At 43.3% G+C, this 16545-nt stretch overlaps 1 protein-coding gene across 4 annotated transcripts in view; it reads left to right on the forward strand.

Annotated features, from left to right (window-relative positions):
- ptprz1a (protein tyrosine phosphatase receptor type Z1a) overlaps nt 1-16545 on the forward strand; it is a 204102-nt gene that overhangs the window by 110497 nt on the left and 77060 nt on the right. For all 4 annotated transcript variants that reach the window (XM_022211189.2, XM_022211190.2, XM_022211191.2 and 1 more), the window contains exon 9: nt 15903-16087. In XM_022211189.2, coding sequence (XP_022066881.2) covers nt 15903-16087 — 185 coding nt within the window. The remainder of the gene's footprint in view (nt 1-15902; nt 16088-16545) is intronic.

The raw sequence follows: 16545 nt of genomic DNA on the forward strand, positions 1-16545 counted from the left end.
GGTGAATGTGGTCAAACTACTGCTGGTTGATAGGCCTTTATCCATGTTTACACATACACTACTGTTTAAAAGTTTGGGGTCACCCAGACAATTTCATGTTTTCCATCAAAACTCACTTTTATTCATGTACTGTCAAAATTGCACAAGGGATTTCTAATCATCAATTAGCTTTTCAACACCATTAGCTAACACAATGTACCATTATAACAGGAGTAATGGTTGCTGGAAATGGGCCTCTGTACCGCTATGTTGATATTCCATTAAAAATCAGCCATTGCCAGCTAGAACAGTCGTTTACCACATTAACAGTGTCTAGACTATATTTCTGATTCATTAAATGTTATCTTCATTGAAAAAAATACTTTTCTTTCAAAAATAAGTACATTTCTAAGTGACCCCAAATATTTAGTAGTGTAAATGCACAGTTAGGCTGAGGAACAGAGATGTCGGAATCAGTCCACACATCCTGCCCTTCCTTTGCGCCATTGTTACTGTTCTCGCAGAAGTGATAATACTTTCATTCCATGCTTCTGATTGAGTTATCATGTCCGCCTGTTTTTTGTTGTTGCTTTGTTTTTGCTTTTGTTTGTTGTTGTTTTTTGTTTTTCCAAAGGAGGAAGACCCTCATTTTGAAAATACCATTGTTGACTAGACCTAAGAATTGCTTGAAAATCTGAAAGAAATAACCAATTCAAATGATCATTTATACAAAAAACTCTTGGTTTATCTTTTCTGGGTGTATTTTCGCAACTGCAACCACTCATGAGCATTAGTGCATTTTTAGGTACACAAATAATAAAAATTCTGAATACATAGTTGTCACTGTACAGTACTCCTACCAGCTCAGTGCTTTAAACTGCCACAGTGTCTACACCTTACAAGAGTTTGGAAAAGAAAAAATCTAGAGGTGTGACGTTAGAAAGAAATCATCTTACCTCTGCAGCCCACTGCTCTTCTAGTAAAGCGCTATATAAATACAGACCATTTACCATTTAGGGATCTTCTAGCTGCAAGGCGAAAGTGCTAACCACCAAGCCACTGTGCAGCCAAAGAATATGAGATTTGCAACGAGGCAGACAGATGACAATGAGCAGCAATAATTCAGATCTTAGCTGTGTATCATAAAGAAAATGCAAAAATTGTCATTTTTTGATGTTTTATTTAATTTCAATGAAGAAAACTGAAAAATATTCCACATTATTGCAGGATTCCACTTGGTAGACCATCAGTTTGACCCCACTGTGAAGAAAAGTTTGTTAATCAGTCTAAATGGACAGAGACAAGTTAATTACAAATGATGGACAAAAAATGACAGAGGGATAAAAATAGAAGTCAAGTGACCCAAATAAAATGGTAGTGTCAGACAGAGGACAGGCCGAGTTGGTTTACCATTGATTTGCATGCTGCACACTGGTTCAGCTCAGTAATTAGGATTGATCTTTGACTTTTGGGAGGGTTTGTTCTGTTATTGAGGACCAGAGCATTATTTGGTGCTTGCATTGTGGAGAGCATTTGGTCTGTTAATGTTCTCAATTTAACAGAAAAAATAGAGCTGGTTTGTACCTTTTTTTAATTATTATTAATATTGTTTCTTTATTACCCATTGTTTGTTTGTTTGTGTGTTTGTTTCCCTTTATTTCATGAGTGGATCCAACATGTCCCATGAAATGCTGGTGTATGTTTTTAGTTTGTTACATCTTTGCTTCATTAAGTTCTTTTAAGGGGCTGCACAGTGGCTTGGTGGTTAGCACTTTCGCCTTGCAGCTAGAAGATCCTGCCTTCCCGGGATTGCTTTGCATGTAATTTGCATGTTCTCCCTGTGCATGCGTGGGTTTTCTCTGGGTACTCTGGCTTCCTCACACAGTCCAAAAACATGCTGAGGTCAATTGGTAACTCTAAATTGTCTGTAGACATGAATGTGAGTGTGATTGTCTGTATATGTAGACCTGTGATAAACTGGTGACCTGTCCAGGGTGTTCACTTCTTTCACCCTAAGTCAGCTGGGATAGACTCCAGCCCCCTGCGACCCTATGATGGATGGATAGTTCTTTTAATTTATGAATTTGATGTAGAATTGGCTTGTGTAGACCCGCTACATGTGTAGTGGGTCTACACAGGCCCTGTGTTAACATTTCGATCAACAGAAGATCTGCAAAAAAAACATTTGTAAGTTTTTTGCACATGATCTTTGACTTTCTTTGTAACAGAAAGTGCAACTTCAGCTGGATATACAGTCAGATGTGAGACCGGAAATATTCATTTTCATGTAAACTTGGAAATGATAAGAAAGTTTGAGGATTTTGAAACATTTGAAAATACAAGAAGCCTAGACATGTAGCATGAAATAATATTTCAGATACAGTTCTGTTTCTAGGTCAGCAATCAAATGGAAGAAGATTAGTGGCAGCGAACATGTTTACTGCTCAGATTTTTTTGACTTGCATCCTTCACTGAATGAACTTTCAGATGACACTGATCCAAACACGGTTGTTCATCTGTTAAAAATATGTCTGTGTTTCAAATTTCCAGCAGAACATTTTTTACGAAGTACTATTGCGACAGTGGGAAACAAGACATCAGATCTAAAAATGTCAGAAGTCAAATTGGTTTTCTGAGCATAAAGGAGCTTTCTCTTATTCAAATGACAGATAGACTGAAGGTTTAAAGCACTGGATCAGTTGTGTCCAAAGTTGGATCAGGCAGACCAAAAGTGAGCCTACCATCAGAAGATCAATACATCAAGATTTGTTCACTGAGAGAAAGAACTGCAACTTCATCATAGACACAGATTTTGCTAAATAAAAAACGCAAGACTGCAAATTTGCAAAAGCATGGTAAGAAAAATTATGTCAGGTCTCAGAATGAGGAGTGTCTCTAAACCTCTTCTCAGGAGGAAAACTAGGTCAAACACCAGGAGTGGGTTGAGACAGAGCGTATGATGGCAAAAAAACATTATTTACTGATGGTTCCCAGTCAGTGGAATATTGGCAATAACATAGGGATGAATGTGAGGAGACCAAAAGACAGATTGATCACATGGTGAATCAACCCTACGGAGAAACATTCTGTTGGGAATTTTCAATCTGGAGGGATTTGCTACTCTTGAGTTGGACTCCTGCAGTGAATCAACACCACCAAGCAGACATAGTACTCCATCCTTCAGCGACATGCTTCACCCTCTGGTATGATCTTTTTGGAGAAGGATTCATACTGAAGCAGCCCAAACACACATTAAAGCTTTAACTTGAAGACCAAAGAAGGCCAGCGAGTGCTGATGGTCCTTGACCTTGCTCCACAGTCACGTGACCTCAACCCCACTGAACATTTATTGAGATTTTGAAGACTGAGAAAGTCAAATATTCCTGACATGACTAGAAGCTATTTGGAACAAAAAATAGTTCTTGTTATCCCAAGGTGATGTGACCACGTCGATTCAGGTCAAGTTATTAATATTTTCTAAAATTCATGAACTTCGCTCAGATTTTTTAAATTGATGTTATCATTTGGAGTGAAAAATTACATTCAAAGCACATGCAAAACAGAAAGATCTTCTTTTGTGGTCACTATAAATACTGTATATGGAACACTTTATTCAATGAGGAAGCACATGAGGAAGCATCAAAATGATTATATTACAAAATGTCATTTTTACATATAAAATGACAGAAGAAAAAAAAATGTGAAAAACAGGTATACACACGTGGACAAAATTGTTGGTACCCCTCAGTTAAAGAAGGAAAAACCCACAATTCTCACTGAAATCACTTGAAACTCACAAAAGTAACAATAAATAAAAATTTATTGAAAATTAAATAATCAAAAACAGCCATTACTTTTGAATTGTTGATTAACATAATTATTTAAAAAAACAAACTAATGAAACAGGCCTGGACAAAAATGATGGTACCTCTATAAAAGATTGAAAACTATTTGACCAGAGTGACATGATTAACTCAGGTGTGTCATTTAATTGACATCACAGGTGTTTCCAAACTCATAATCAGTCAGTCTGCCTATTTAAAGGGAGACAAGTAGTCACCCTGCTGTTTGGTGAAAAGGTGTGTACCACACTGAACATGGACAACAGAAAGCGAAGGAGAGAATTGTCCCAGGACATCCAAAAAAAAATTATAGACAAACATCTTAAAGGTAAAGGCTATAAGACCATCTCTAAACAGCTTGAAGTTCCTGTGACAACAGTGGCTCATATTATTCAGAAGTTCAAGACCCACGGGACAGTAGCCAACCTCCCTGGACGTGGCCGCAAGAGGAAAATTGATGACAAATTGAAGAGACGGATCGTTGGAATTGTATCCAAAGAGCCCAGAGCAACCTCCAAAGAAATTAAAGGTGAACTCCAAGGCCAAGGTACATCAGTGTCAGATCGCACCATTCGTCGTTGTTTGAGCCAAAGTGGACTTCATGGGAGACGACCAAGGAGGACACCACTGCTGAAAAAAACTCATAAAAAAGCGAGACTGGAATTTGCAAAAATGCATGTTGACAAGCCACAAAGCTTCTGGGAGAATGTCCTTTGGACAGATGAGACCAAACTGGAGCTTTTTGGTAAGGCACATCAACTCTATGTTCATAGACTCAAAAACCAAGCATACGAAGAAAAGAACACTGTCCCTACGGTGAAACATGGAGGAGGCTCAGTAATGTTTTGGGGCTGCTTTGCTGCATCTGGCACAGGGTGTCTTGAAAGTGTGCAAGGTACGATGAAATCTGAAGACTATCAAGGCATTCTGGAGAGAAATGTGCTGCCTAGTGTCAGAAAGCTTGGTCTCAGTCGCAGGTCATGGGTCTTCCAACAGGACAACGATCCAAAACACACAGCCAAAAACACCCAAGAATGGCTGAGAGAAAAGCGTTGGACTATTCTAAAGTGGCCTTCTATGAGCCCAGATCTGAATCCCATTGAACATATGTGGAAGGAGCTGAAACATGCCATTTGGAGAAGACACCCATCAAACCTGAGACAGCTGGAGCTGTTTGCTCATGAGGAGTGGGCCAAAATACCTGTTGACAGCTGCAGAACGCTCATTGACAAATACAGAAATCGTTTAATTGCAGTGATTGCCTCAAAAGGTTGTGCAACAAAATATTAAGTTATGGGTACCATCATTTTTGTCCAGCCCTATTTCATTAGTTTGTTTTTTTAAATAATTATGTTAATCAACAATTCAAAAGTGATGGCTGATTTTGATTATTTAATTTTCAATAAATTTTTATTTATTGTAACTTTTGTGAGTTTCAAGTGATTTCAGTGAGAATTGTGGGTTTTTCCTTCTTTAACTGAGGGGTACCAACAATTTTGTCCACGTGTGTACACTCCTGTTCAAACGTTTGGGGTCACTAAGTATGTACTTATTTTTGAAAGAAAAGTATTTTTTTTCAATGAAGATAACATTAACTGAATCAGAAATACAGTCTAGACATTGTGAATGTGGTAAATGACTATTCTAGCTGGAAATGGCTGATTTTTAATGGAATATCTACATAGGGGTACAGTGGCCCATTTCCAGCAACCATCACTCCTGTGTTCTAATGGTACATTGTGTTAGCTAATGGTGTTGAAAGGCTAATTGATTATTCGAAAACACTTGTGCAATTATCTTAGCACATGAATAAAAGTGTGAATTTTCATGGAAAACATGAAATTGTCCGGGTGACCCCAAACTTCTGAACCGTCGTGTAAGTGACTTTTTAAAAATAGAGCATTTTAATAAAAGCACTACAAAGAGGCTAGAAATTCAATCTACATGTAAACAGGGCATGTCCTCCATGAGTAGAGTCCAGTATGTTTTCATTTTGCACTGTTTAAATGTCTGTCTGTCGAGGAGGATCAGCTGAAGCTTGTTAATCCAGCTGCTCCTGATCTTCATACTGGGATGTCTCAGGCTGCTCTGAATCAAAGAGTTTGTTGTCCTTGTTGGTTCTGCCCTCTAGTGGCCCAAGCTGGCAACCACATATATCAGCTTCCTACTTGAAACATGATCAGTGTTCCTCACTAATAGAATTTCCCTGCATGAACAACATGAGTGTCTGACTAATAGAAAAATTAGATTTGTACATGTATGTTCACTGCTGTTTTTGTCACTCAGTTTTGCAGCTCTGAAACACAGTGTGACATTATTAACCGTGATCCCTCACAAGTCGGTGATTAAATCCAGTGAGAGCACAGTTTAAGGTTCAGGTCAGATCCAGTAGTAGGAGGAGCTGTGGTAGTGTTTGGATAAGTGGAGTGTGCTCCTCCAGTCTATTGTTATCGATCCTTAGCCCTTTTTAATCTGTTAATCCCAGAGTGTCTGTCATCCGCATTATCTTCGCACTGCTAATCTCAACTCTGACCCAGAATCTTTCTTACAAACACAAGAAGAAACAGAGAAATCATTTCAACATCCCCCATCAGCCACATTTGCTCTTATGATACACATGGCTTTCTTAACTGATAATATAGTTTGTTAAAGACACATTCAGGCCCATAAAGTATGCAATGTTAAAGAAGGACCATGTGGTGTGCAATTTTATATAATTGTGTAGCTGCATCTGAATTGATATGATTTGTAAACTCAACACATTGCAAGTTGCCGTTTCTTATGTGAGCCAACCAGTCCAGGTTCCTGTATGACGAAACATGGTGAAAGAAAGTCCATATACTGACTTTATTTTTTGCTGAAGATCTTCAGTCAGTCAATGTTCAGAATTAACATACTTATATATTTTCTGCAATAATCAATGTTTTGTTATGTTTAGATCGCAGTAATATAGACAATATCACTGTCAGTCTGCTTCAGGTCCAGATAAAAACAACAATAGGACTACTTTGTAACAGCCTGATATTGGCATGTAATGTAATAAAGATGAACACAGGGGCAGCCTTACATGATGGTGCTGCACTCAACTGTGGCACTTGTCCTCTCCAGGCTGCAGATTTTTTCAAGATTCAAGAGAATCAAGACCTTTTGTTGTCACAAACACAACAAGAAAAGCACTCAGACTCACACATCCAAACTGTTGTTTTTAACAGATCCAACGGAACCCGGACTGTTTTTAGACCAAGAACCCTGCTTCCTGTAAAACGCAAGGAGGAGCGCACGTTCAGTATGAGCATCAACGTGGACGTGCTGATTGTGTGCCCTCTTTTAAACAAAACTTTTATCACAAATGATTTGATTTTAGATAATAAATTGGACAGTCTTTTCCTGACAGAGACATGGCTTGGCACTGTGCGTCAGTGCCAAAGTTCTCTGGGGACCGGAGAGGCTATTGGTGATGGAAGAGAAACTGGTTGACTCTCCAAGCATTAGCTGAACCCACGGGCTCCCCGGAGTATAGGCTCTTCCACCTGCTAGACAGCATCAGTGATGTATAAAACGTGAACACAGACTGTCTCATTGCCGCACCGCTGACGAGGTCTTCCGAGTTTTGGAGGACTGCTACGGGGACATGTCGCGAATAGCGGATGACATCATACTGGAGCTACAGGATTTACCGGCTGTTAGCAACAACCAACTAAGGGAGGCATACAGTTAATCCAAGTGGTGGAAAGGGCACTGTTGGACCTCATAGACTTAGGTTGTGAGGATGCTATAAAAAACCAGTTGGTGATCCAACCACTTGAAAGTAAGCTGTCAGACAGTCTGAAGGAAAGGTGGCTGTTGTGCCGGTGCGACGTGGCCAGCAACATTAACTCACGTAACCGGTTCGACAAACTGTGGCAGTTCCCGAGAGATCAGAAAACGGTTCTGGTGCAGCTGGAACAGTTACAGATCACTAGACGGCCAAACTCTGCCAAAGCGGGTGAACCTAGCCCACGTGAGAAGACAAAGGAAAAGCTGGGGGAGCGATGGCAGGAGAGGCGTTCATACACCAAGGCCACAGCGAGTGAGTCAAGAGGAGAATCATTGCAAGAGCCTTGTGGTGTATGTGGCGAAGAGGGACACACCGGACGTTTATACCACTGTAAGATGTTCAAGAAGTCCAACCCGTCGGAGTGGAGAGCCCAAGTAAAAAAGAAAAAAGCCTGTCTCCATGGGAAGGACAGTCTGTGCAATGAAAACTTTCTGTGTCGAAATGACGAATGTAAAAGAGGTGATGCCCCTCCAGACCACCACTTCTTCCTGTGTCTCAAATCACCATGCAAAAGGGACACCACCGGGGGGAGACTGAGGGAGAAAAGAGGAGAGAATCCCGCGGTCCGACTGAAGAACAAGAGGCAGTGTTTGCTCGTCTAGGTTTGACCCTGAAGCAGCTGGATGCTGTTCGTAATGCTTGCACAAATAATGTATCTTCAACAGTATGTGCTGGCAAAGATCTGGTGGATGGGGGTGGGCATAAGGAGCACCCGGTCCTCATGATGTTGGTGGAGGTCACGACCAAGAGGGGGGACTGGGTCGGTGCGCTAATTGATTTAGCCTCTGACACAAACTATATCACTCACCAGGCAACAGAGAGGCTTGGATTGGCTGGTGAGCCAATCACGCTGGTCGTGTATGGTGTGAGTGGTATGGAGGTGAGGGTCAAAACAAAGATGTACTGTGTGAGCATAAAGGTAGCCACGAAGAAGGGGACATGGCGACTTCATGAGATGCTCTGCTATGGACTGGAGGAGATTGCCAGAGTAAACCATGCAGTGGACTCGGAGCGCCTAGAAAGGTTCTTCCCAGGTGTTGTCAAATCAGGAGAGCTGACCCATCCAGACAAGGTTGAGTTACTCATCAGTACCCGCGGAGGTCGTCTCGCCCCCCAACGGATGATGAGTTGCAGCGATTTGATGTTGTGGGATGGTCCGTTCGGGAAGACCTTCAGTGGCATGCACACGGATCTTTTTGAGGACATTGAGGTGACTGCACGCAGCTCTTCGACCCATTTTGCATGCTTCATGAGGGTGGAATCCAGGAGAGTCGAGGTTCTCCATAACAACCGCCCCAATCCAAAGAGTGTCATGGAGGTCAGAACCACAGCAGCATGCAATGCTGAGATCGTTAAGTGGCTGCAGTGGGACAGCATCTGTGCTTCCTGTGACCCATTGTGTGGTGGGTGTCGGTGTGGAAGGTGTGCCTCTGGGGGTAAGGAGATGTTTTTCGCAGATGAGCAAGAGTTAGAGATCATCAGGGGAGGACTGACATTCAAGTTAAGCGACCACCATAGCGACAAGCCACACTGGGATGCCAGATATCCCTGAAAGGAGAACCCTGCTACCCTGCCTAACAACCGCGAAGCTGTCAAAGCAGCGTTCCTGAAGTCAGAGAAGCGCCTTGGGAGGGACCTGAAGTGGAAGGAGGCTTACGCGAGGCAGGTGCACGATATGGTAGGGAGAGGGGCCACGACCAAGCTTTCCAGGGCTGTGATGGACAGTTGCAATGGAGCTGTGTGGTGGGTGAACCACCTGACAGCACCCAACCCACATTCTGTCTCCACCCCAGTGAGACTAGTGTAGGACAGTAGCTGGGAATTCAAGGGTGTTAGCCTTAATGGCATCCTGCTGAAAGGCCCGGATGTCTTGAACCCCATCCGGGCGGTCTTGCTTCGTTTCGGGGAAGGAGAGCATGCAGCGATTGGCGACTTGTCCAAAATGTACAACTCAGTATGGTTAGAGGACCAGGAGCTGCACCTCCATCGATTCCTATGGAGAGACTCTCCGACCGATGACATTGAGGATTACGACGTAGTACGGGTGAACATGGGCAATAAGCCGGCTGGCTGCATCACCCAGGTGGCAATGCGGGAGATAGCCTACTTGCCACAATTCGCTGACAAAGTGGAAGAAAGACATGCCATCGTGGACAACGCCTATGTGGACGACATTCTTGTGTCCCACAATGACCCCCGAAGACCGAGTGAGATCCTCGAGGGGGTTAAAGCCATTCTCGCAACTGGCGGGTTTCACCTCAAGTATTGGGTGCTATCTGGCCAAAGTGGGACGCAAGGCAGTATTCCCACTGTACCGGAGACCATCATTCTGCCCAATCAGTTGCGGGACAAGGACAGTAAAGCCCTGGGGGTGGGTTACTACGTGGGACAGGACAAACTTTTCCTCATGGTTGCCATCAATTTCTCCACAAGGAAGAAGAAGATGCGCACAGAGCTCAACCTCACTGTGGAGGATATAGAGGAGAAGACACCAGATCCCCTTACCTGTCGCATGCTACTGAGCCAGGTAGCCAGGTTTTATGATCCTCTTGGTCTGGCAACGCCCCTGAAACAGAAAGGCGTCATCCTTGTCAGAAGGGCCTTTCAGGAGGCTGGGACATTTGACCAAAGATATGTGGTACAAGCCACTGTCCAGTGAGTTGCGCGGGAGGGCAATCGAGCTCTTTAAACAGTATGCCCGGCTGAGTACCATCACTTTCCCCAGGAGTATTACACCTTCTGGCTGGCTGGGTAAACCCTGGGGGATAACATTCTCCGATGGGAGCTGTAACTCTTATGGGGCAGTCCTCTACCTGCGCTGGGAGACTTCAGGAGGTGTTGCAACCCAGCTTGTGGAATCGAAGGCCAAGTTGACCCCCTTGGATCAGAAGGGTGATGCAGTTAAAGCAGAGATCTGCGGTGCTGTGCTTGCTGCCCGGCTGAAGGGGTACGAGCAGAAACACGGGTGGTTGGAAGTGGTTTGGTGGTACCACTTTGTCGACAGCCAAACAGTGTTAGGAGCCATCCAGCGAGAAAGTTATGGCTTTCAGACTTTCTTTGCTCATCGTGTGGCCGGGCCTGTGACAGATTGGTGGTGGGTCCCCGGTCAGTACAACGTAGCTGATCTGGTCACTAGGGGATGTTCCCCTGATCAGCTTGATCGTGACTCCCTGTGGCAAAGAGGTCCAGAGTTTCTGACTAGACTAGTGGAGGAGTGGCCCATGAAGTCTGCAGCAGAGGTGGCCTCGGGTACCAGGGAGGTTGTGAGTAAACTCCGACGGAAAGCTTTCACCGCCATCACCACAAGGGCCCAGGCCAAGAAGTTGTCTGTTCCAGATGGTCCTGGTGGTGTCAATTCCATGGTCAGTATTGGAGAAACCACAGGGTCTCCCTCAGATGGTAAAAAGGGACCTTCGCCAGACACCACTACAGGGTTGTCTTCAATAACATCTAGTGCCGACCCAACAAAGAGGTTTTGGGGGTCAGCTCTTGTGGGTCAGATGGATCTTTCAAGGTTTGCTACACTAACCAGGCTCTGTGGGGCTGTGGGATACAGCCGCAGAGCTGTGCACTCCTGGTTGCTCACCAGAGATCGAACCAGTGAAAAAGAACAGTGGGAGGCAGTACTCACAGTCCAGGAACGAGAGGCGGCGTTCCAGGACTTATGTCTCACCGCCCAGGCTGGTGTGACCTTCCCCACGGCGACGCTTAACCGTCTGGTTGTGAACAAAGATAGTTCAACAGGCCTGTTATTGTGCCACGGCCGGATCCAGTCCTTTGATAAAGAAAGACCTGGGGTCCCACTGATCCCTTCTAAAGAGCGGATCAGCACCCTCCTTGCCGAAGAAGCCCACCATGTCAATCATGAAGGCATTGCTGGCACCCTCCTTCGCATGAGGAAAAGATCTTGGGTTGTGCAAGGTCCTAGAGTCGCTCGTAAAGTTATTGACTCGTGTTCATTGTCATAAGTGCAGAGCCAAGTTTAGCACTCAAGTAATGGGCGATCTCCCTTCTGTACGTACCAGGCCAGCAGCTCCTTTTGAATACACAACGCTCGACCTGTTTGGTCCATACACAGTTAGGGATGTTGTAAGGCGGCGCACGAAGCTAAAGGTCTGGGGCATTGTCTTTAGTTGTATGGCCTCAAGAGCAGTCCATGCGGATTTGGTTGAAGACCTGTCAGCTGAGGGCTTTCTCAAAACTTATCAGCGATTCACCGCTCTAAGAGGACATCCCAGAAAGCTCTGGTCCGACCAGGGCACCAACTTCGTGGGAGCCAGACCTGCACTGGAGGATCTCTACAGCTTTCTGGCGGGTATTGACAAGGAGGAGGTACAAAGGAGAGCGGTCGTGGCTGGGACTGACTGGGCATGGGAGTTCAGTCCGGCGGACTCGCCCCATCGGAATGGGGCAGCGGAAGCAGCCGTCCGTGTGTTGAAGAGGTCGTTGTCCAGTGTTGGTGAACAGGGTGACATGACCACCCTGGAGTTTCAGACCCTCCTCTACCTGCCAGCTAACCTTTCCAATGAGAGGCCGATCAGGGCAAGATCCAGGAGGAGACTGTGGACGTTGTGACACCAAACTCATTGCTGTTGGGTCGGGCAAGGCCCAGAGGTGACACCCAGGGTTTTGAATTCCCTACCTACCCATTCAGTCGTCTGCGAACAGTCCAGGTGGAGGTGGACAAGTTTTGGAGATGTTGGAGCCAGTTGGCGGGGCCTCACCTGTTCGTCCGGCAAAAGTGGCATGCCCCAGCCCGGAATGTCTCTGTTGGAGACCTGGTGTGGGTTGTGGACCAAAACGCCCTCCGAGGTCGATTCAGGCTGGGTCGTATTGAAGAGGCGAATCCGGATGAGAGAGGTGTCATCTGAGACGTCAAGGTGAAGGTTTGTTATTGCCTTCCCATCAGCCTGTCCCAAGCCAGGAAGGACAAGGAGCCGTGTCCCTCCACTATACTACACAGAGACGTCAGAAGACTGGTCGTGCTGTTACCAGTGGAGGAGCAGGAGAAGGTGTGACATACTCTTCCACGTACATGAAACTGTGAACATTGGAAAGCAGGACTCAGACCAGATGTGTGTTATCAGAAGTTTTGTAGTTTCTTTATTTTGTCACTTGGTAAGTTAGACATGTTCTATATGTTACACGATTGTGTTAATAATAGTTATTGTGGCCTACTTGGCCGAAGACAAGTAGCCCAAGTGGGAGGTGTGTGGAGTTCTCCTGTGTTTAAGTTTATTGTGCCCTCTAGAGGCAGCACCCCATGGTGTATTTTTGTTGTAATTAATCTCACTCGTGCCTAGTTTGACTGGTGAAGCCGAGCTGTTGATTACCTGCTAATTCTATCTGCTACTAACGGCACGATTATCTTTGTAAAGTGGAGTTGCAGATGAAAAATAAACTCTTAAAAGGACAGAAAACTGAGTATGACACTGTTTTCACCAGTTAAGCACACCCAGTGCGGTGGAGGTTACTGAATTAATGTAGCTAGTTTAGTAAAAAAAAAAACATACAGTTACTCTTAGTGACACACTCTGTCAGATAGATAGATAGATAGATAGATAGATAGATAGATAGATAACGTGTCCTGCTGCCCTTAGAGATCGTGGAGATTTAATAAATTAAAGGGCAAGTTTTCATGCTGTATGAAACAGCTGTAGACAACAGGTACTGTCAGAGAAATGCTTCAAAGACTAACTTAAACACATCTAATGTCTGTGGAGTGATGAATTAAAATAATCTGTTTGCATTTTGAGCATTGTTCTGTCATTTTTTTCTGTGTCTATAGTTTGCAGCTAACTGATGTTGGCCAATTTTCCGCAAAGTACCAACAGTTCACTTTGTGGACTTTTGACCTTTTGTATAAAATCTCTTCAATAAACATTTGTGAAAAATTTTGATAAGTGTACAAATTCTTTCAATCAATCAAGTGCCATGCCATTCAGTGTAGGTGATCATTTCTCTCCATCTAATCTGATCTTTTGCTTTCTGAGTTGTGACCGAGTTGTGAGCCCGTTCCATGTGTGGCCATGATGTCAGTCCGTCCATCATTTTCATTCTCTGTCTGTCTTGGTCTCTCTTCCCATTCATTTTTCCAGTTGTGACAATATATTTCAGGGCCTCTTTCTTTATGATTTGCCAAAAAATGTTGCTTGCAGTTTCCTAATTGTGTTCAATAGTGTATAGTTTGTGTTTAGTAATTCTAAAATATCTTCATTGCTTTTTCTGTCCGTATAGGATAAATGTAGCATGAGTCTGTAAAACCACATTTCTGCTGCATTGATTTTGTTTGACATTTTTATTCCGTCAAGGAACGCGGTGGAGTTAAGTGACGATTGACGTACGTTTGTCTTTCTGTTAATCTGTGAATCTATCTGTGCACAACATTACCCAAAAATGTACCAATGGATTTGGATGGAAATTTCAAGGAAGGTCAGAAATGACACAAGGACCAACTGATTAGACTTTGGCAGTGATGCAGCTTATAGTCTGGATCCACGGATTTGTTAAAGATTTCTGTATCATTGCGAGATAGCTGCACGGTGTCACTGTAACTGTGACTACAAGTAAACACTACGTCAGGTGCCTGCTGACGATCACAGGATTTTGATCCTCCTACAAATCCACCGCACAGGACTTATCCGTCGGAAATCATAAAACAATTGCGCAGCCTTGGCGGAGAACTGTACTCTCTGCAGTCCTCCACCAGAAGACTTGCATTATTTCTGTTCCAAGATTCCTTGTATTATTTCTGTTTCAAAATTCACATCTGTAAATCTAAACTGGTAGAATGTAACAGCTGAGAGTCCTCATACGAATGCTAATTGCTATTTTCTTATTTGTCAATATATATTTTATTTTCGAAAATGCTGTTCTTGTCATTGCTGCTCTAAATCTGATGTCTGTTTCACGCCTCCCATCTGATGTCATCCATGAACTATTTATTTGAACTATTTAAAAACGATGAAATGATTTGAAAATGAAATATTTGAAATGATGAACCTGCTTCAGGTTCTTGGTCTAACTCTGTGTTACAGGTTGGGATGACATTTTTCTCTGAAATTAGCATTACTTCTGTTTTCTTTTTAGGCATTAGAGGAGATTTAATTTCCTACGACTTTGAACGTAGCATGCGCACACACAACCTCTCCCTCACCCCCCTCTAACCTCCCCCCTCTTAACATTTACGAAGAAACGCCCCCCTCCAGAAACTTGCGTAGGACTCGTGAAGCTGCCTACAGCCGCAGTATAATACAATAATACATTTTACCTGTCCAGAAGGAATTTAGCAACCAAGGCATCTGTCTTTATTTCTTTATTTGTTGCTTGAGCTAACCCTCGCCAATAATCACTTTTGTTTTTGCATTCTCGCAATCCAGTTGTCTTTTATTTTCTCTGACCTCAAAAAATTCCTTTCTTTTACGACTGGGTCCCCCTGGATCTTTATCTGCCATTATGTAAAAAAGATGAGCAAAACAAGTCTCCAGCTAACTACGAAGCTATACCAAAGCAACACATACACAAAACACGTAAGTCCAAGGCGTATGTAATCTACGTAACTAGGCCTGAGCTGGAAGATTTTTGATTGACAGGAAAGGGAGCAAAGCAAACGCCTCGGTCCGAGCGCGTTGATTGGCTGATGTTTTTCAGGTCCTGCCATGTCCACGGTTGTTTTTATTTATTTTTTATTCTTTTAGAAACTATACATACAAGTCCACTAAAGGTCCGTATATTAATTTTATGTGAATCAGACAAATTAAACAACAAAAAACATCCTCCATAATGCCTTTAAAGACAAAAGTTTTTTGGCTCTCAGTATTAATTATGGATTCTATGGTCTGCAAGTTTACCTCACTGTTTGCTAACAGCACTGTGTCATCTGCATAACTTATGTTATTTATGTTAAAACCTCCAATGGATAATCCCAATAAACCTTGTATTTTCCTCATGATGCTTTCACTGTACAAGACGAATAGGTCAGGTGAATGAATTCTTCAGTTATGGTCCAAAACATGTTTTGTGAGGTCACAGTGACCCTTGACCAAAGGCCTAAAAATACAAGTTATAGCGATTAGTAGCTGCCATCTGTTCTCCGGAACAACAGGTACAGTGTATCTTCAGGATTAAGGCACACTGGAACAAAAAACTTTCAGAAATCTCCCCTGTTATTTGACAGTTTACAATCTGCAGCACTCAGCATGGGTATTTGGCAGAGTACATCCCCAACTTCAACTGAATTTGTTGTGTATGTGGGCTTCTGTCAGTTTGCAGTTCAGAGCCAGAGAACATCCAGGCAGTGCCCTACAACCTGAGCAGCCTGCTGGTGACGTGGGAGCGGCCTCGGGCAGTGTACGACGCCAGCATTGAGAAGTACTCCGTCACCTACCAACTGGCCAGTGCAGAAACATCTGTCCCTTCTGAATACCTGACCGACGGAGACCAGGATGTGGTGAGAATCCACAAGTTCAATATCAACAATTTACACCAAACAATTTGTCATGTTTTTTTCTCTGTCCATAGCCACTAATCAGGCGCTTCAGTCCTGAATTAGCAGCTGTTAGAAGTCATACACTTAGAAATCTAAATATTAGTCGAACTGATCATTGAATCTGGTAACACTTCACACTTTAAAAACATTGATTGACCTGTCTTATAAAGAATATTGGTTCAAAGGAACCAATATTTCTGCCTCAACAGTTTCTTATTGCTTCAAAAGTATCTTAGCTCTTAATAGCTGAAGTTATTTAAAAGATCCAGTTCCATTCCAGTTCGATATTTGAATGTCAAATGTTGTGTTTTATCTGCATTCAAGTGATGCATTCAAGAATGCTTCAGTGTCAGAAACTGGAAATAACACACCAACATGCACACTACCAGTCAAAAGTTTGAATATGCCTTCTTACACTC

This window comes from Acanthochromis polyacanthus, chromosome 8 (assembly GCF_021347895.1).
Source record: "Acanthochromis polyacanthus isolate Apoly-LR-REF ecotype Palm Island chromosome 8, KAUST_Apoly_ChrSc, whole genome shotgun sequence".
Classification (NCBI taxonomy): domain Eukaryota; kingdom Metazoa; phylum Chordata; class Actinopteri; family Pomacentridae; genus Acanthochromis; species Acanthochromis polyacanthus.